Source organism: Cornus florida, unplaced genomic scaffold (genome assembly GCF_030987335.1).
Source record: "Cornus florida cultivar Cherokee Brave unplaced genomic scaffold, ASM3098733v1 CherokeeBrave_3.0.0_Hap2_Chr04, whole genome shotgun sequence".
Taxonomy (NCBI): Eukaryota; Viridiplantae; Streptophyta; class Magnoliopsida; order Cornales; family Cornaceae; genus Cornus; species Cornus florida.
In genome coordinates this window covers 104,284,552-104,305,685 of record NW_026775574.1, presented here as the reverse complement: position 1 = coordinate 104,305,685, position 21,134 = coordinate 104,284,552, and the positions used below count along the sequence as shown (strand labels likewise).

Below are 21,134 nucleotides of genomic sequence, written 5' to 3'. Positions count from 1 at the left end.
TTCCATATATAAGAGACCTCAGGTCAGAGAATGTTTTTATGATCTCAAGAGAATTACAGCGGTTATTTATTTAGAGCTTCAAATAGAGAGCCTGGAGTACTTCTGGACTACCACCATCTTTATTAAACTGCTGCAAACTGTAAATATAAAAGAACAGAGAGTAAGACATTTGGCTCAAATTCATGCGTTAAATGTGGTGGTAGAATAATAAAAGAAGACTTTCATCTCCATCAGAATCAGAAATTCATACACTCCGCATATATTATGTATGTACTTCTCTATATGATAAAAAATCGAAAATATTATTACAAAATAAGGTACCCACACCAGCCTAGAAAACCCACATGATCCAAAAACCATAGTCAATAAATATATCGGTTGAATTTGAGAATAGATCTAGTGTAGAAATAGAAATCAGAGTTTTCATGCCCTGGACACACCAGACACATAAAAAAATCATAAGAATAGAACCAGGTAAAACTCAGAAAGAGTTATCCCAATCTTTGTTTCTGGGTCCTATAAACCATACATATCTAATGTTTTTCACGGATGGGGTTTACGCTAACCGATTTGAACTATCACAAGATGTGGTCGGTTGTGCCTATATCACATGTGAAATAAATCAAGATGGAGAATTGAAAATTGAACTTATCAAAGACAAATTACCGGCTGCCGTTCACATACTAATTGTGATATTCAGTATATGTTATATATTATATAATTATAATGGTTTATATATATATATATATATATATATATATATATGATATCACATTGGATTAGGGTGCCGACATATATTAGAATTAGGTTTTCTAAGCTTATATATATATATATATGTTATATGTCTGGCTTAGGGTTTAGAAAACCTTATTCACGTATCTGTTAGAGAGGCCAGGAAAGAGAGATAAACAGAGAGAGAACAGGGCTAGGGTTTTGGCCAAAGTCCAAGACCAGATCAAGGAGGAAGAAGGGGAGGCTGTGTGTAGGTTAGAACAATATAGCAGAGAGCTTCAACGGCAACTAGAGTCGCCGAAAAAATCTCAAAGGCAAGTTCTATTTCTTACTCTTTCCCTTTGAGGTGTTCTGTGCTTGCTTAGATAATCTCCAGGATTTAATCATACTTTAAAAACTGTTATTGTATGCATGTTAATTCAGACTTTAAATTATATTTTGTGTTGATTAATTGAAATTGATTTATCGTACAAATTGTTTCATATTCTGTTTTAATTCTTGTTAACGATGCGTACTGGGTTTATATAATTTTATGAATGATTTGGGACATAGTCGGACCTCTAGAAACTTTAACTAAGAATTACAGAGGGATTTTAACATCGTCGGAGATGAAGATGATGATAGGAGGCAAGGGAAGAGCTGGCTCTCAAAGGGATGGAGCCGACTCCTTTAATATTTCTACGTAGGGCTCTTTGGGAGAGGGAGAGCCGGCTTCCTAAAGGGGTGGAGCCGGCTTTAGGCAAGAGAGAGCCGGCTCCCTTTTGTGGGGAGGCGGCTCCCAGTCTGTAATACACCAACATGTGTATTTTTGATGCGTTTTTGGGTTTCAGGGGCTCCAGCGTGAATTTGTACTTTAACTGGGGCTTTTAAATGATTTAAATAATTATGTTAAAATCCCAGAATAGTTAGTATATGCGGTTATGCTAAAATATTAGACATCATGAAATTTAAATACTTATTTGCATGCTCTCTACGGATATGGAAGATTTAACTGCTTGTGGTTGTCCTAGCAAGTTAAATGGATTAATATGATTATACTTTAGTATAATTGAATATAATACGCTCAGTTAGTTATCTGATTTATATTATATCATTCTTTGGATTATAATTGATGCACTACTGATTTCTGTTTTATTAATTATTGGACTGTTTTGTGGATTAATTGAAGTTTAAATTAACTATTTAAATTGCCAATCATTGGATTTGTGAATTATATGCACCGGTATGGAACGGTGGTATATTAGGGATGGATTAGATCAAAACGTTAATTCCTACCTATTCATGCATAATGGAATGGATTAATTAAAAAGTTAAATCCTACATATATTCATGTTAGGTTAACTAAAACGGTTGAATGACATATTGGACGTTTGTTTTTATGTTCTGTATTGGATGGATCATATTCATATATATATATATAATTATGTTACCACGATATGAGCTTGAGTCTCATGATTGATGGTTAGGGAGCGTATTTGCATTGGAATGCATAGCTGGCGATGATGGTTTGATGTGTACCCTGCTAGGTCTAGGTACTTATGCCCACTTCAAGTGTATTTTGCATGTTGCCTACTAGTCAAGTTGAGACTGCCTTGTAGTCTAGTGAGAGTCTTTTAGTGTGGATATATCTACATATATGGACTATTTAGTTATTATTGAGATGTCTAGGATGTATCTGCGTATCTGGTCTCTATTTGGATTGTAGTAGAGTAGAACTTGTTCGTGAGCCTGACCCACTATTATTTTTCAGATATCGGACGGTTCTAGTCTTAGAGCTTATTCATGCTGAGTAGAGACAATCACTCACTTTTTCGACTACGTAGGATTATTACTTATGTTTTAGTTTTGATTTTTTTTTTAGTTCAGTTATTTATTTTCTAGCTGGGATATTATTAGGGGTCCACTAGATGGATTCCCGAGTTGTAATAGTATTGGAGGATTTGAATATGTTTTGTCGGAGGATTATTTCTATTATAACTTTAGGATTTCTTTATTAATTTAAAGATTATGATTTAGTTTTCTTTCAGCTTAATTATTTATTTATTCTTAAATTCTTTCTTGTAATTCATGCTTGTTTACATACTTAATTGTTTGGTATCCCTCGGATTTGTACTTGGACTTGATCACCCGTGACTCTAGAATTGAAGGGTATCACAGCAGCACTATCTCTGAATTTAACTTAGCCCAGATATCAAATCTGTATATTCATGAAGGTTGCACTTTTCTTCATAAACCTGTGTATTTATCTCCGTCTAATCAACAGAAAATATGAAACTCACACACTCAAACTCAATAGTTTGAAAACACTTTTTCAAATTTCTTTTTATCTCTTTCTAGTATTGAGAGTGTGTCTATTGTAGGCTACGTGGGTATTCTATTTATACTAGTAATAAGTGGGGATGTAATTAACATAACATTAATGAACATATACTTAATATGTTCATAAACATATTAACTAGACTACGTTAATACATCAGTGTAAAAAAGTTTATTAAAAATTCACTAAAACTTCTTTAAGAATCAGTTGGAGTTTTTGTAATTAATAACTAATAAATTTGAAACACATAACTCCAACATTACTCAAATGGTCAATCTTCACACTGAAATTTTAATGTAATTTTGAGTTAGTTTCAGCTTAAATTATTGTTAAATACAAAAAATATATAAAAATAATATTAGACTTCGGGTTCAGTTGATATTGAGTTACTAGTACCTCAACTCAAACGCAACATTGATTAAATTTGGGGTATGTAATTAACATAACATTAATGAACCTAAATTTAATATGTTCATAAATAACATATTAACTAGACTATGTTAATACATCAGTGAAGAAAAGTTTATTAAAACTTCACTAAAACTTCTTTAAGAATCAATTGGAGTTTTAGTAATTAATAACTAATAAATTTGAAACACATATCTCCAACATTAACTAAACGGTCAATCTTCACACTGAAAATTTAATGTAATTTTGAATTAGTTTTAGCTTAAATTACTGCTAAATAAAAAAATATATATAAAAATAATATTAGACTTAGAGTATAGAGCAAAATATTTGCACTGTGGGGTCAGGGTGAGTAGTCGGGAGTTTACCTGGTAGCTACAAGTTCAAAGGGCGGGTGATTGCTGGGGTTCTCACGTTATCCAAAAAAAAATATCATTCCTTGCTTATTGTCGCATGTGATATTGGCACTGCATCTTCTTCTATTTGGCTCCTTGAGGATGAGTAAGGGTCCAAAAGCATAATGCCTCATGTAACTCGTGTTTGATTCATTTAGGCTTCGTTTGGATTGAGGGATTTAGAGGGATTTGGAGATAAAAGAAAGGGAAGGATAGTGATGAGTGTTGGAAACGGGGGCATTAAAAACATAAACTTCGGATGAGAATTGGAATAGATTCCGCTAAGAGTTTTTTGCGGATCTATAGATGAGCGCGTTCCTCTCCGCAAGTAGATGAACGTGGTATAATTACTTTCTCAAATTCGTTTCCTGGTGAATGAGAAATTAGATCCAAAGTGAAGTGTTTGATAAGCCTAAATGGAAAAAATGTTGAAATCAATTGAAGTTTAAATAAGTCAAACTTGGGCTTGAGCCTAATTGTAAAGTCTGGATTATTCTTTTTATTAAATGGAATTTTGGATTGGGCCTATTTTTGGGCTGGGCTTATTTAAATGGGTTTCACAAATGGGTGGGTTTTTTGTGTGGTTGGTTTTTTTTGAATTTAAATTAAAAAGCTCTTTTTAGTTTTTTTTCCAAAAGGTTACACCTTTTTCTGAACCATCATAACCCATGGTTGCACCCACCCAAAAAGGCACCTTGTTACCTATAAATACCCCCCTTTGGATCATTTGCAAATCACACCAAAATTCAAAATTCTTCTCTTCTTCTGAATTTTCTTCTTCCTCCTTCTCACTCTAGTCTGTGGGTTCGAGCCTTAGTATTTGGGTTCGAACCTTAGTCAGTCACTCCGAGTCTAAGTTCGAATCAGAGAGTACTACACCGAGCCGGTTCACCTATTCCTTTGGTTTGCAGAGCTATTACCGAAGGAAGTCAAGTCGTTTTATCCTGGGAGATAGACGCCACTGAGTCCGTTAGCAGCATAGCGGGACGAATCTGTCTTAAAGACATAAAATCAAATTCTAGCCTCGACTTTTAATCAGGTTCATTTATTTTATAGTTTTATTTGATTATATTAAACTTTATATTATAATAATAATTATATATATATACATTATATTTTCAAATAATATTTAAATAAATGATACTATAGTATATTGTATAATTAGACCATTTTTTGGACAACAATCTTAAGACAGAATCCGTTTATACTATAGTTTAATTTTTAAATATTGTTATTGTTTTATTTCTTTAATTTTGACTGTGGTCTGTATATTTAATATTTAATCAGACGAATAGCAAGTACGAGTACTACTATACTTAATGTTCCCGTCAGTCATGGGGAGAAGCCCAAAAAATTTAATGGGGCGGAGTTTAAAAGGTGGCAACAGAAAATAATGTTCTACCTTACTACTCTGAAACTAAGCAAGTATCTAACTGAGACTGCCCCAGTGCTAGATGAGGGTGAGACTGACATTACCTATGATACCCCTCGGAACCGAGACACGGGTTGATCAGGCCCAGGCCCAAACCCGAGGGATATCGAACAATTAATATGTTAAAACAAACACGGAATACAAAAATAATGAATTAAAGAAATAAATAATAACGCTGAACGAATACTAAATAAAAACAACCTCAGTCATTAATCATTAAAACTAAACTTCCCAAAACCTCCAATTCATACAACTCGGGAATCCATCCGGTGGACCCCTAATAAAAGCCCAAACTGAAACTGAAACAACTGAAATAAAAAATAAAGCTAAACATATAGAGTAGTCCTACGTAGTCGGAGGAATGAATATCTGTATCTGCTCTACACGTCTAAGCTCTAACCCTGGAACTGACGAACACCTGAAAAATAAAGGAGTGGGTCAGGCCCACATGCAAGTCCTGATTTACTACAATCCAACAGTAATCCGATACACAGATACATCCTAGGAAGACTCAACAATAGTTAGAGTAGTCCAGATATGTATATAGTACACACTATAGGATGCTCGTTAGTCCAGTAGGTCTGTCTCAGCCTGAATAGAAGGTAACATGCAAATACGCACCCTAAGGTAGGCATGAGTACTTAGACCTACTAGGGAACAACACATATGTCCAGTTATCCATCCTAGGCAATATACGCGCCCTAACCATGGTCATGAGACTCAAGCTCATACCACGGCACCATATAATATATATATATAAAATCTGTACTCTTCCTAATACAAAATACCATCCATCTGTGTAGTGGTCTGATATATGTATAACAAATCCATCCTGAAACCATAGTAGGTCATTCAATTCTCAATTGATATGACACAAGTATGAGATGAACTTAATTTTATAGTTAATCCATACCTTAATCCAGATTAGGTAGGACTTAGTGTTTGAACTAATCCGTCCCTAGAATAGGTAGGTCTTAGTGTTTTGAACTAAGCCGTCCCTAATATGCCACCGTCCCATACCGGTGCATATACACATACATAAGTAGGTCTTAACTTTTATTGTTAATCCAACTTATTTTCAAATAGGTAGGACTTAGTATTTTAACTAATCCGTCCCTAGTATGCCACCGTCACATACCGGTGCATACAATCCTCCAGATAACATAGTTAATAAAACGACACTATATATATCCAAAAACCATCCTTCATAACATGCATCAGTATAAATTAACACATATCCAACAATATTAGGCAGTCATTATAGAGTCTAAAATCCAATTCCAATAATGTATACAGCTAAAACAAGTATAAGCGTTCACATCCTCTAAAATATCTATACACTGATGCAGTTGAATAACAAAGTAAATATTGATTTGATCCAACACAAGCATGGTTAAGTTCAAGTAATCCATGTTACTTATAATCCTATCCAAATATAATTAATTAAAATTAAATCACATATAAACAATCCTCCAAGTTCCAAAGTGTAAGCTGATTAACATTCAAAGTTCAACATGTAGGATCTTCTCCTAACTGTACACTGTCCATACCTTAATCTATTTATGAATCATTGTTTACTTATATTCTTACAGGTCTAAAACAATAATATACATCATTTAAGACAATTTAAACGAAGTGCTAACACTCTGTGTAATCCAAACAGTGCATAAAACCCAAACTAGGGGTTTAAAACCAAAAATCCCAACTGAGCAAGCTAAGTTACAACTGAGCAGCCTCAGTTGCTAACTTAGGGGCCTCAGTTGCTAACTTAGGCGGCTAAGTTAGTGCGGGGTCTTCTTCTTCATCCGTTCAGCCTCTGCAAACCCTAAACCTTTATTGCTAAGGCCTCTAAGCTTCAACCTATGTCCCATACGTCCATACTAAATTATTTTAAGTGTTTTAATAGGCAAAGATTCAAGTTAAACCACCAATCATACATAAAGATCTAAGAAAATAATGAAATCACGCACAAGTATATATAACCATAAAACTCTCAGTTTTAGTTCGTTTAAGCATGCATGATTACTTCGTTTTATCGTTAGTTAAACCCTGGAGTCTAGCTAGGCATGCACAGAACACAGATTAAAGGGAAAGAGAAGAACAGAACTTGCCTTTGAATTACAGATTTTGAAATTCTAATTCACTGGTTCTGTATGATATGTTTGTGTCCTAAACTGCAAGTCTGCTCCTCCAGTGCCTTGGTCCAACCCAGAAACATCTTTCCTTCCTCCTTCTTGGTCCAACCCAGAAACATCTTTCCTTCCTCCTTCTTGGTCCAACCTTGGTCTAGAATAAAACCTAGACCTCCTCTGTTTATCTTCCTCTGTGTCTCTCAATACCTCACTATATCTCTTCTTCTCTGTTACGTGAATAAGGTTAACAAAACCCTTGGCAGACATATACTTATGTATTTATAGACTTTATTTGAAACCCTAAATCCAACTCCAAACCAACCCTAAGTCGGCTTAATCCCAGACACGATTTAATAAAACAAAACAAAACCCTAATATAAATAATAAAATTAAAACAAGTACGTCACTTACGTAATTTATTTTAAACTCAATTAATCAAGCAATTTAAAATAATTAACATTTAAAATAATTAACAATTAAATAAGACAATTAAATCAATTAATTCAAGTAATTCAGATAATCCAGTAAATAATCAATTAAATAAATAAAAATTCACTTTAAACAATAAATTAAATACCAGGACTATCCTTTTGAAATTAGGGGTATTACATTACCTAGCTGGGAGCTATTGATACATGGAAGCATGGAGACTTCCTATACAAGAACTACATCCTCAATGGATTAGACAACACTTTGTATAATGTGTACAGTCCAATAAATACTGCTAAAGAACTCTGGGAGTCTCTAGACAAAAAGTATAAAACAGAGGATGCTGGCTTGAAGAAATTCGTGGTCGGACGATTTTTGGACTTCAAAATGATAGACTCCAAGACAATCATAAGCCAAGTGCAGGAGTTCCAGCTGATTCTACATGAGATACATGCTGAGAAGATGACATTGAGTGAATCCTTTCAAGTAGCTTCAATAATTGAGAAGCTGCTACCTACTTGGAAAGCTTTCAAAAATTACTTGAAGCATAAGCGCAAGGAAATGGGGCTCGAAGATCTGATTGTCAGGCTAAGAATTGAAGAAGATAACCGTACATCTGAAAAAAAAGCCGGAAATTCTTCAATGGTGTCAAAGGCAAATGTAGTGGAAGCTGAACAAAAGAATAAGAAGAGGATGTACTCCAGCGAAGATCCCAGCCAAGGAAACTACAAGAGGTTCACTGGGAAGTGGTTTATATGCGGCAAGCTAGGACACTGAGCTAAAGACTGTCGTAGCCGCAAAACACAACACAACCCCAAGAAAAAGACCATTGAAGTGCACATTGCTGAGGAAGATAAGTTGACAGCTGATGTGTCAGAACTAAATCTTTCAGATGTGGTTTGTGAAGTCAACCTGGTGAACAACAATAGAGAATGATGGGTGGACACATGAGCTACTCGTCATGTTTGCTCTGAAAAGAGGATGTTCACTACCTATGAAGCTATAAATAATGAAGAACAACTATATATGGGGAACTCTTCTACTGCAAAGGTTGAAGGATAAGGAAAGATCAAGCTACTAATGACCTTAGGGAAAGAGCTCACTCTTAATAATGTGCTGCATGTACCAGGCATCAGGAAGAACTTGGTTTCTGGGTCACTTCTAAGCAAGAATGGGTTCAAGTTGGTCTTTGTATCTGACAAGTTTGTGCTAACTAAGAATGGGTATATGTGGGCAAAGGGTATCTAAGTAATGGACTATTTAAGTTCAATGTAATGACTATTGTACCCAAAGCTATTAATAATAATAATAAAGCTAATGCTTCTTCTGTTTATATTATTGAGTCATCTGATGTGTGGCATGGTAGGTTAGGACATGTTAATTATGATACGATTCGTAGATTAATTAACATTGATCTATACCTAAATTTAGTATTAATTTAAATCAAAAATGTCAAACACGTGTAGAAGCAAAATTGACTTGAACCTCATTTCACTCTATAGAGCGAAGTATTGAACCTCTAGCATTAATTCACAGTGATATCTGTGACTTTAAATTTGTGCCAACTAGAGGTGGGAAAAAGTATTTCATTACTTTTATCGATGATTGCACAAGATACTATTATGTATACTTATTAAGAAGTAAAGATGAAGCCTTGGAAATGTTTAAACATTACAAGAATGAGGTTGAGAATCAACTTGGCAAAAAGATAAGGACGTTTAGAAGTGATAGAGGTGGTGAATACGAAGTACCATTCGCTGACATTTGCTCAGAACATAGTATTATTCGCCAAACTACTGCTCCTTATTCACTGCAACAGAACGGTGTTGCTGAACGCAAAAATCGTACCTTAAAAGAAATGATGAATGCTATGTTGATAAGTTCTGGTTTAACCCAGAATTTGTGGGGGGAAGCTTTACTTTCTGCTAATTATGTTCTCAACAAAATACCTCAAAAGAAAACAAATGTGACACCTTATGAGTTATGGAAATGTCAAAAACCTTCCTATAAATTCTTAAAAGTGTGGGGGTGTCTAGCTAAGGTTGCGGTTCCTACTCCTAAGAAAGTTAATATAGGATCAAAAACCTTTGATGGTATTTTCATAGGCTATGCACAGAATAGTAGTGCATATCGTTTCCTTGTGCATAAATCAGACATTCCTGATATCCATGTCAATACAATTATTGAGTCATAGAATGCTTATTTCTTTGAGGATATATTTCCATATAAAAATCCTCTTAAAAGAAATTATGATATTGCTAATAGCAATATACAAGAGAATATAGACCAAGAGTCTATAGATGGTGAAAATAAGGAAGAACCTAGACGTAATAAAAGAGATAGAATGTCTAAGTCATTTGGTCCTGATTTTCTGATATATATTTTGGAGAATGAGTCACAAAGTTATAAGGAAGCCATGTCTTCTCCTGAAGCTCTTTTATGGAAAGAAGCCATAAATAGTGAAATTAAATCTATCATGCAAAATCATACTTGGGAGCTGGTGGATCTTTCTCCCGGTACTAAACCTCTAGGGTATAAGTGGATTTTTAAAAGGAAGATGAAGCCTGATGGTTCAATTGATAAATATAAAGCCTGACTTGTTGCTAAGGGATACAGGCAAAAGGAAGGCTTGGATTATTTTGATACATATTCACCAGTCACAAGAATAACATCCATTAGATTGTTACTAGCTATTGCAGCATTGAAAAATTTAGAAATATATCAAATGGATGTTCAGACTGCATTCTTGAATGGTGAATTAGACGAGTAAATCTATATGGAACAACTTGAAGGTTTTATAGTTCTAGGAAAAGAAAAGAAGGTGTGCAAGCTTGTAAAATCCTTATATGAATTGAAACAAGCACCTAAACAATGGCATGAAAATTTTGACAAAGTGATGTTGTCAAATGGTTTTAAAATTAATGAGTGTGATAAATGTGTTTATGTGAAAACACTCTAATTGGATATGTTATTGTGTGCCTATATGTGGATGATATGCTAATAATGGGTAGTAATGATGTTATAATCAAAACTACTAAACAGATGTTGACCAAAAATTTTGATATGAAAGATTTAGGCAAAACTGATGGCATTCTAGGAATCAAGATTTCTAGAATATCAGATGGTCTAGTATTATCTCAATCTCATTATATTGAGAAAATATTAGAAAAGTTTAATAAAGAAAACAGTAGTCTAGTAAAGACTCCTGTTGATATAAATCTTCATTTATCGAAAAATACTGGTCCTAGCATATCACAACTTGAGTATTCTCGCATTATAGGAAGTTTAATGTATTTGATGAATTGCACACGACCAGACATAACATACTCAGTTAATAAATTGAGTAGATATACCAGTAATCCAGGAAAGAACCATTGGATTGCAATAATCAGGGTTCTAAGGTATTTAAGATATACCATAAGGTATAGATTACATTATTCTAGATATCCAGCAGTACTTGAAGGATACAGTGATACTAATTGGATATCAGATACGAAGGATTCTAAATCCACAGGTGGCTATGTCTTTACTATTGAAGGAGGTACCATATCTTGAAAATCTTTAAAACAAACTTGTATTGCCAGATTCACTATGGAATCTGAATTTATTGCTTTGGATAAAGCTGGTGAAGAAGTTGAGTGGCTTCGTAATTTCTTAAAAGATATTCCAAATTGACCTAAACCTGTGTCCGCTATATATATACATTGCGATAGTCAATCAGCAATTGGAAGGGTACAAAGTAATATGTAAAATGATAAATCTCGACATATACGTCGACGACATAATACCGTTAGACAATTGCTCTCAAGTGGGATAATCTCAATAGATTATCCCACTTGAGAGCAATTGTCTAATGGTATTAAGATAATTTAGTGGATCCGTTTACAAAAGGTTTGACAAGAGAATACGAGTATACAACTTAGTACGCTATTATCGGACGAAAGGAACTAAATTGCCTAGATTAGTTTAGCAATTGATTGGACTATACTATGATTATAAAACTTATTTGTAATGCATGATAGAGTCATTGATATATTAGATGTGATCTACGTATACTTTGGATGCTAGTTGTTGAACCTTTAAACCGTTTCCTGCAAATACATGGTTTAACTCTTGGATTTAAAATACTGAAACTATAAATAGTCTCCTGCAAATATTTGGGATGGTTTTGGATTGTAAATTGCTAAACTGTTAATTATGTGTTGTAATTTATATGGGTTGGATGTTAATTGTGGAATCTTATTTATTATTCTACAATTAATTGGATTATGGTTTTGAACTGTAATTATTGTGGCATTGTATAAACTATTCTGCAATGATATGGATAATTGGTTTTGGAGTGTAAATTACTTGCTTATTATTTATATGTTGTAATTTACATAGATATGGAGGATTGTATGCACCGGTATGGGACTGTGACATACTAGGTATGATTTAGCTCAAAACGCTCATTCCTACCTTATGGATTTTAATTGGTGAACAGTTTTACCTGTTCAATCAATTATATGGATTTTGTGGATTGTATGTACCGGTATGGGACGGTGGCATATTAGGGACAGACTGATTCAAAATAACTCAGTCCTACCTATTTTGGATTAAGGGTTCGAATTATAAAAACATAATTCTCCTTATATTTAAGCCTGTGCAGCTGAATAAGCTGAACGATTTATTGGATTTCTTATGGATGGATATGAATGGATTTTAAATATATGTTTATGGTATCACGAGATGAGCTAGAGTCTCAAACTCGTTGGTTATGGTACGTATATGCAGTGGATGCGTAGCTGGCTATAGTAGGTTGAGGTGTACCCTGTTAGGTCTGGGTACTCATGCCCACATTTGGGTGCGTTTTCGCATGTTGCCTTCTATTTAGGTTGAGACCCCTACTGTAGTCCAGTGAATGTTCCTTAGTATGGATATATCTATATGTATGGACTAGATAACTATTGTTGAGATATCTAGGGTGTATCTGCGTATCGAGTCACAGTTTGGATTGTAGTTAGAGAAGAATTTGCATGTGGGTCTGACCCACTCTTATTTTTACAGGTGTTCGTTAGTTCTAGACTTACAGCTGGATCGTGCTTAGCAGATACAGTCATTCACTCCACCGATTATCAGGATTTTATTTCATGTTTTAGACTTGGGTTTCATTTCCAGTCTTTTGAGTTCAGTGAGATTTTTAGGGGTCCACTAGATTGATTCCCGAGTTGTAATAGAAGTGGAGAAGTTGGATATATCTAGAATAATTCTTTATTAATAAAATTTTATTCTGAGATTTTTGGATTACTATTCTAGTTTCTTTTCAGCAATTTATTTATTCATGTTTTCTTAATTGTATTCTGTGTTCGATTTTTGCTAATTGGTTTGATATCATCGGGTAATCGGGGGTGGGCCTGGCCAACCCACATCCGGGAATCTGGGAGGTATCACACAATTCCTGTGAGCTATCTTTGAATAGCGGAAGCGTCCATAACTGTAATACATGTTATATCAAATAACATAAAAATGAACATATAAAATAATATGTTACAGCTTTAGGGATTATTTCTTTAATTTGTGCTTGGAGTTTTAAGCCGAATTTATCAGGGTGTTTTATTATATGCAAAACTGTCCACCCTGTAGGAACATATAAAATACCATCTAAAAACCACCTTTTAGCAAAATTTTAGATTTTATTTTATCCCAAACTTGCGATCAAATCACACATAGACCTATTTGATTATACTTGAATTATTACTAAACACTTCCACTACCTTTTGGCAAGAGGGTTATTTAGTTATAATCCAAGCACTCTCAAATATTCTACTCACTTATCCCACACTAAGACATTGATCACCTTTTGGCAGAACAAATATCCTCATGTAGGTAAGTGCACTATGAGACCTCAATAAAACCAATGCTTTAAAATTTCAAAAATAATAATCTCTATAAGCGTGTCACTTTTTAGTAGGCATCACTCACTTTGACTATTAATTTTAAAACGGCCACTTTACCGGTCCTCATAAACCCCCATGAAAGACCTTATCTTTAGAAGTTCTATTTAAAATTATATATATAGCACACCCATGAGGTCATGCAATTTCATCACCATTATATGGAATTCTATCAATAAGTCAGTGAGCAATTTAATAAATAATATACGAAATTACTACCTCATATATATAGAATAATTTAAAGAAATAATTAAATATTATCACTCTATACTGTACATTATTACAATCAAATTTATTGATTTTGTTTATGATTCGGTGTGCACACAGTATAGTAATATATAAAGAAAACAATATATATATGTATATATATATAAAACATTTGTTCCTTTTATAACATGGAATCACCATTGACTTTTCAAATCTAAATTGTAAATCACGTGGTCAAACTAAAGGTGCTCAAATCCAAACTTTAAGTGCTCAAATCAGAATACAAAATTGATAATAAACTGATAACAAAATATCTCTCGCTCGGCGTGCATGAATACCAACAACATTCAATTGATTCATGTATATAAAAATATAAAACTTATTGATGCTTAAAAGAAATCAAAACAAAGAGTTCTCCATGTTTATATACTATTTTATATATGTCTGAAAAATATGCCTGGAAGCCAACGTCGATTTGCAATCATGGTACTTTAATTTAAAAAAGACAACAATCATTATATATATATATATATATATATAAAAATCCATATTTGTGCATGCAAACAGAAATTACACAATTTCCATTGGGACGCAAATAACAGTGCTTACATTGGAGACTGATTAACAATGACAGTTGACACAATCAATGAAGAAATCAGTACACAATCATGAATCGATGTATTTCAGAATAAAAGAATAATGAATCCAAAACAGCTATTCAAATATTATAATTTTTTTTCTTTTGTATATATTAGATCTGAAATCAATTTTTATTAATTTTGATTTCTACAAACCCTAACCAAGCTCTGATACCAATTGTCGGGTTTAATTAACAAACAACAAATAGAAATCAAAATTGATCATCAATTAAAGAGAGGGTTTGATCTCATACTTGATTAGAAAATTAAACTTGAGATACCTTTTTGAGAATTCTTTATCACCTTTTGAGAGATCTGAAAAATAGAGCGCTTTACTCCCCTTCTAAAAGTTGTCGATACAATAGGGCTGAATAAGGGTTTTAAAACCCCTATATATAACAACAATAGGGAGGACAGCTTCTCTACAAACAAGCATATCTAAATCTCCCTTCCTATCATAGAAACTTAGATATCAATGATTAGAAATAAATCACACCAAATAAGTTGAATAACCACAATCCAACGGTATAAAACCATACTCCCAATTAGACTACCAAATTGGAAAGTACAAACCCAATCCATCAAGTATCAATAATCATATTGCAATCCTATTTTAAAAAACGTAATATATAGGACCATAAAATAATTTTTATCTCATATATATATATAAATTCCAACACTTCTTCGTTGCAGTGGCAATCCCCTTCTTGGATCGCGTCGCCGGTGACTCTAGCTTATCCCTGTTTCATGTGGCTTAAGATCAAGATGCCTAAGCAATATAGTCCAGTGTGGTGGGTGAATTGGAGCTTGGGTCTATTGGGAATGGACCTAAGTGGGATACTAATTGCAGCTGGAGTTTATGTTGTGATTGACACTGGCATTGAAGTGAGCTTCTTGAAGCCTCACTAATTGAAATAGATTTAGGGTAGAAATATATGAAGTTGGAAGAGTCTTTCATAAGTTTGGAATAATCTTTTGAGTGTATATCTTATTTATCACTCTCTTTCTCTCTGTCTACATGTTTCTTTCTGGAATAAAAATCTCGGAAGAAGATTCTTGTTGGGGGTCTTTCTGTCACGGCCCGTGTTCTAAAACCCAGTCCATAATGAAAAGAATAAGAACATCACAAAAAATTAAATAAATAACAAATGATCTCCATCATCATTATTATACTCATTTATTTTATTTACTATCTCGTTCAGAACTGCACCAATACAACTATCTCGTTCCTCTCGTTTCCCCATTCTCACAACAATGGCAATCTTACTTGTCTTCTTTCTCTCTCTACAACCTCTCACTCTCTCTCTAAACCAAGAAGGCATCTATCTGCAACGAGTCAAGCTCGGTCTCTCAGACCCAGCCGGTGTTCTCTCCGACTGGAACGAACACGACGACACAACCTGTAACTGGACCGGCGTAACATGCGACAACTCGGTGACTTGCTCCGTCGAATCTGTCGACCTCTCCAACGCCGGCCTCGCCGGTCCGTTTCCAACCTTCCTCTGCAGCCTCCCTTCTCTCTCTAACCTCTCTCTCTCTTCAACAACTTCATCAATTCGTCACTCCCTCTCACCACTTCGGAGTGATTTGTCAAGAAACCAAATTTCTGGCCAAATTCCGGCGAATTTGTGCGAAAATGGGACTCTAATGGAGCTTCTTTTGATTTCTAATTCCTTTACAGGGAATATCCCAGCAAGTCTCGGCGAATTCAGTACCTTGATCCGGGTCCTATTGCGAACCAACGGTCTTTTTGGCGAAGTTCCAGAGGGCTTTTGGGAGTAGGGGATTAATATAGTTGCTTACCCCATAGCGTGTTGCTCAACATCATGGATTGGACAATTTGAAATATGTAAAACAGATGTTACAGATGCACTCCAACATAATTAATCATAGACAAATTTAATTCAAACAGTGTAGAGATATAGAAATATCAGGATTGCTGAAATAGGAGACCAAACAAGATCATCTTATAACATTTTATTATTATTATTATTATTTGATAAAAAGAATTACATCATTGATGATTCTGATTGGTAGGTGGCTGGATCGAGTAACATTGCTGAATGCTGCATAGAACGGACTTAATCAATCAGAGCTTCTTACTGGTCCAGTGCTGAATCGTTGCAGTGATCTTGTTAATTAACAAGGACCATACAATCTCCAGTCCTAAGACAATTGAAAATAAGGGTACTCCAACAGGTCTTATTGGAACTGAACCAACTCCGGGCGACCGCTTGGCCCTCCTCTGGCCATGTCCTTTCGACGGCCTCCATCACTTCACATGGTAGTGCATGTGTGAGGTGATCATGGTCATCTAAAGTGGTATGGCACCAATGTTGTATAGCAGAGGATCCCAACTCTTTGAGAAATATAATAAATGTATTACTTTTGGAAAAAATTAAAAGAAATATCACTCCTTGAAGACGAAGAGATTGTGTAAACAAGCGTAGTCAAATTTGTTAGAATAGCTTATTAGATGAAGTCTTTGCACGTACATTCATCTATCTTGGTTGTCCCCCAGCTGAAGAAAAAGAAGATGAAGGAGAAAATAAAGGAAAGATTGAGGAGGAGAAAGAAAAAAGAAGAAGAATAAAGTACAGTTGCGGCAGCCCAAAACATCTCTTTTTGAACTGCCAAATTATAAATAAGATTAGTTTGACATTAAAGTATGGATAATGATTTAGAATTCGAAAGTGAGACAGGTTGGATTGATTTATGTGAGTGAGGACTGACATCGTCACAATGTCATTAGTATCCCGAATGTTACGATGAAATGCAAAATCAGATTCTCTATGATTAGGTATTTCATAGGACAAACCTACAGCTAAACTATAAGGCACCATTAACCAACCCCCTGTAGCCTAACGGTACAAGACTCCTACTTTTCAATAAAAAATTAGGAATTCGAACTCCGATGGAGGCAGTGTGTGTGAATCCTAACTAAGAAAAAAATAAGGCACCATTAAGTATTATCACTGTGATCAATCTAAACCTACATTCTGTCTCACAAATCAGATACGTTCCATATATAATTATCATCTCAAGAGAATTACAAACCAGAAAGTACGTAGTTGATGAGATAATTTATACAACACATATATAAAGGAGTCAATGCATGAGCTAAAGAAGAAGTAATGGTAACTGAACAAACCACAGCAGTTATTTATTAAGAGCTTCAAATTGAGAGCCTGGAGTACTTCTGGACTACCACCATCTTTATTAAACTGCTGCAAACTGTAAATATAAAAGAAGAAGAGAGAGTAAGACATTTAATTGGCTCAAATTCATGCATTAAATGTGGTGGTAGAATAATAAAAGAAGACTTCCATCTCCATCAGAATCAGAAATTCATACACTCCGCATATATTATGTATGTACTCTGGTGGATTTCTCTCTCATTTAATAAAAGTCTGAAATCTTGGGTTACAAATTCGTCTATATGATTAAAAATTGAAAATATTATTACAAAACAAGGTACCTACACCAGCCAAGAAAACCCACATGATCCAAAAACTATAGTCAATAAAAAGACAACCCAAAAATAGAGCGTAGCTCAAAACTACTAACAAAGTCACCAAACATAAGGACCGCAACAACCCAAACAAGAGTCTACCACACACTGGCGGATCCAGGGGGGGACTTGGGTGCGCTCAATCCCACCCCAAAAAACTCTTGCTTTCTCTATGGAAAAATACTCAGGTTGCTCGGGTTAAGTCCACTCAAGTCCCACCCCTAGCGCACACAACCACAACCAACAATTAAATCACATCCCCCAATTAATTTCATGACTCAAGTTGCTCCAATTTCATTTTGTAAACATCTAACTCTTAACTTTTTTATTGAAGCCGTCTGCAAATCAATTCCCATTTCTAGTACTCCGTATATCATTAATCAATAATACCATCATCATCATCAAGGTTGTCGGCCGGCATCAGTACTTCTAAAATGTCGTCGTTTGACTAAAATCTAATAATCTCCATGAATAATATCAAGTCTGGTTTGTATATGCATGCATAGCGGATCACAAATTGAAACCAATCCATGTGCGTCTATGTTATATATGAAAATGCAAGAGAAATGAAAGCAATATATAGTTGTAGTAGTGGAAAGACGTACCACGGTGGTGGAAAACTTGCGTAAGTTATTATTAATCTTGTTTCTTCCCCACTGCAATTTCTCCCTGAACATGACAACAAAAATGAAATTCATCAATATCACACAGTGTGTATGTGAGAGAAAGGGAAAGAGAAAGAGAAAGAGAGAGGGAGAGAACTTGAGTATGCGAAGGGCAGCTGGCAATTTGTCTTTGAAGCGTTGAATATTCAATTCTCCGTCGTGATTAATTTCGCAGGTGATATTGGTACAACCCACCACATCTTGTGATAGTTCAAATCGTCGAGCGTAAACCCCATCCGTGAAAAACAGTAGAAATGTATGGTTTATAGGATCCGGAAACAAAGATTGAGATAACACTTTCTGAGTTTTACATGGTTCTATTCTGATGATTTTTTTATATCTGTCTGGTCTGTCCGGGGGCGTGAAAATTCTGATTTCCATTTCCACACTAGATCTATTCTCAAATTCAATCACTCTACCACTATCACTCATTGTTGATGTCTACGTGCGCGTGTGCGAGTGTCTGTGTGCGCGTGTGCGAGTGTGACTGTGTGTGCCAGGGTTGAAGACAGTCACAGAATAAGAGAGGAGAGGATTTGGTAGTACTTAAATTATGGAGGAGCTGATAATTCATTATAAATTCGAATCTTTGACAATGGAGGAGCCCACATTAATCCTCATAGTAGAAAGTGAAGAAAAAAAATAATAATAATAATTTTTCATTTGATCAAAAGTTCTATATAGATATTTCCATGCCATTTGCTTATATTTTCTAGGAAGTTTCCTACGTGCTGTTGCCACCTCAAGTGATTGTCGTAGGTAAATGTTTTCACCTCTTGAAGTAGTTAAAAGAAATGGATAAAGGAAAATCAAGGACCTAAAAATTACTAACCCTAATAACTTTGTTAGAATATTGTCTTCCCGTTAATTAATTTATATATAGTTTAAATTTCTACATATATTGTTGCATTAAGTAATGATCTTGGTATCTAAAGTCTTAATTAAAAGTTTTATATATAATTGAACTCTGGCACCACTTCCTATTGGGTTCACTGTGTTCATGGTTGATTTGGCCACCATTCCAACAAAAAGCTTTGGAAATCTATGGACAACCCAAAATTGTAGAAGGGTTTGGTATCAACCCAGCTCGAAGCTTTGGAAATCTATGGACAACAAAAAGCTTGGAATGATCAAGAATGTACCAAACCCTTCTACAATTTTTTTTTTTGTCTGGAAGATAAATTTACTTTCCTTCATGTCTTTCAACTTTTCAAGAGGTGAAAACATATACCTACCACAATCAATGGAGGTGGAAACTAAGTAGTTGAAGAGTCGTGAACAAACCTGCTGCGTCTTCTTTATTGGCTTTATATATATATATATATATATATATGCTTGTATATCCATTGTGTGTGATGTTGATGCATGTGTGTTTGTGACCCTTTTTCGGGTCTAATTTCAACTTTGATAAAGGAGGAGCCCACATTCTTGCTTTCTACCCATTCACGCGCATTCTAAGCATAATTTCAATTTGGTCCTCACCCTTGTTTAAAATAAATTTCAAACTTTTCTACAAGTAGGGTCCAATTATCAAAATAATGCCAAAAATTTTATTTCTGTATAATAGATATGGAAAGAGAAAGCAACATAGAAAGAGAAAGCTTTATTCATTTTTGTTGTTTTCGCACTTTAGCTTTATTCATTGTTGTTGTTTTCGCACTTTAGCTTTATTCATTGTTGAGTTACAATACATGTTACAAAACACCTATGTTACCGATACAATGTTCCAAAACACCTATGTATAGATAAACTTTCCCCTCGATAACCACTTACGTATGCTTTCTGGTTACGTTTTTGGGTCATCATTACAAATACAACTTGCATTGTAAATCGCACATAAATATGGACTTTGAGCTTGTGTGGACCCCACATGATGTTTGTACATAACAATTTTCAGATATTGGTTTTTTTTTTTTAAGTTTTCTAACCCATTAATTTTTATGAATTTGTGTACTGGGCCATCCCTAAACTGTGTATTATGTGGTATGAATTCGAGCATTTTTGTCTTGTGTAATTATGTGTTATAATTATTAGATTTTCAAATCAACGAGATTGGAAGAAAGTTAATTTTTTACTGTTTAGCAGGCATTTTATTTTCAAGGGTAAGATATATTTTTGTGTGTATATATATACAGTATTCACATGGACATATTTCACAATTTTCACTCATTAGGCTATGCAATAATCCCTTAAAAAAATTGTGTAACAATTAACCAAAGAATTGTTAACACTTAAAAGCAATATTTCAATTATTTATTATGCTTAGTAGGTCTAAAAAAAAAAAAAAAAAAGACTATGCTTGGTAGGACATACATGTGACGTGTCGGCACATGTA

The 21,134-nt window shown here is 34.4% G+C and overlaps 2 protein-coding genes across 4 annotated transcripts; one reads left to right on the top strand and one right to left on the bottom strand.

The window, feature by feature from the left end:
• Positions 1–55: 55 nt before the first annotated feature.
• Positions 56–19,347, bottom strand: LOC132304424 (uncharacterized). Of its 3 annotated transcripts, XR_009481596.1 has the most exons (4): positions 18,897–19,344; positions 18,740–18,803; positions 17,775–17,857; positions 16,582–17,144 (listed from the first exon to the last, which is right to left on the bottom strand). XR_009481596.1 is itself a non-coding variant. In XM_059802093.1 (3 exons), exons 1-3 carry the CDS (start codon positions 19,229–19,231, stop codon positions 123–125), a joined length of 414 nt encoding a protein of 137 aa, XP_059658076.1. In that variant the 5' UTR covers positions 19,232–19,347; the 3' UTR covers positions 56–122. The 3 variants fall into 3 exon arrangements, 2 of the variants coding, with proteins under 2 accessions (XP_059658076.1, XP_059658075.1); XM_059802093.1 differs by lacking the exons at positions 16,582–17,144; positions 17,775–17,857 and adding an exon at positions 56–137 and having other exon boundaries at positions 18,897–19,347; XM_059802092.1 differs by lacking the exon at positions 16,582–17,144 and having other exon boundaries at positions 17,565–17,857; positions 18,897–19,343.
• On the top strand, positions 15,804–16,589 carry LOC132304423 (receptor-like protein kinase HSL1). Its single transcript, XM_059802091.1, has one exon. It carries the CDS (start codon positions 15,878–15,880, stop codon positions 16,403–16,405), a length of 528 nt encoding a protein of 175 aa, XP_059658074.1. The 5' UTR covers positions 15,804–15,877; the 3' UTR covers positions 16,406–16,589.
• Positions 19,348–21,134: the final 1,787 nt, after the last annotated feature.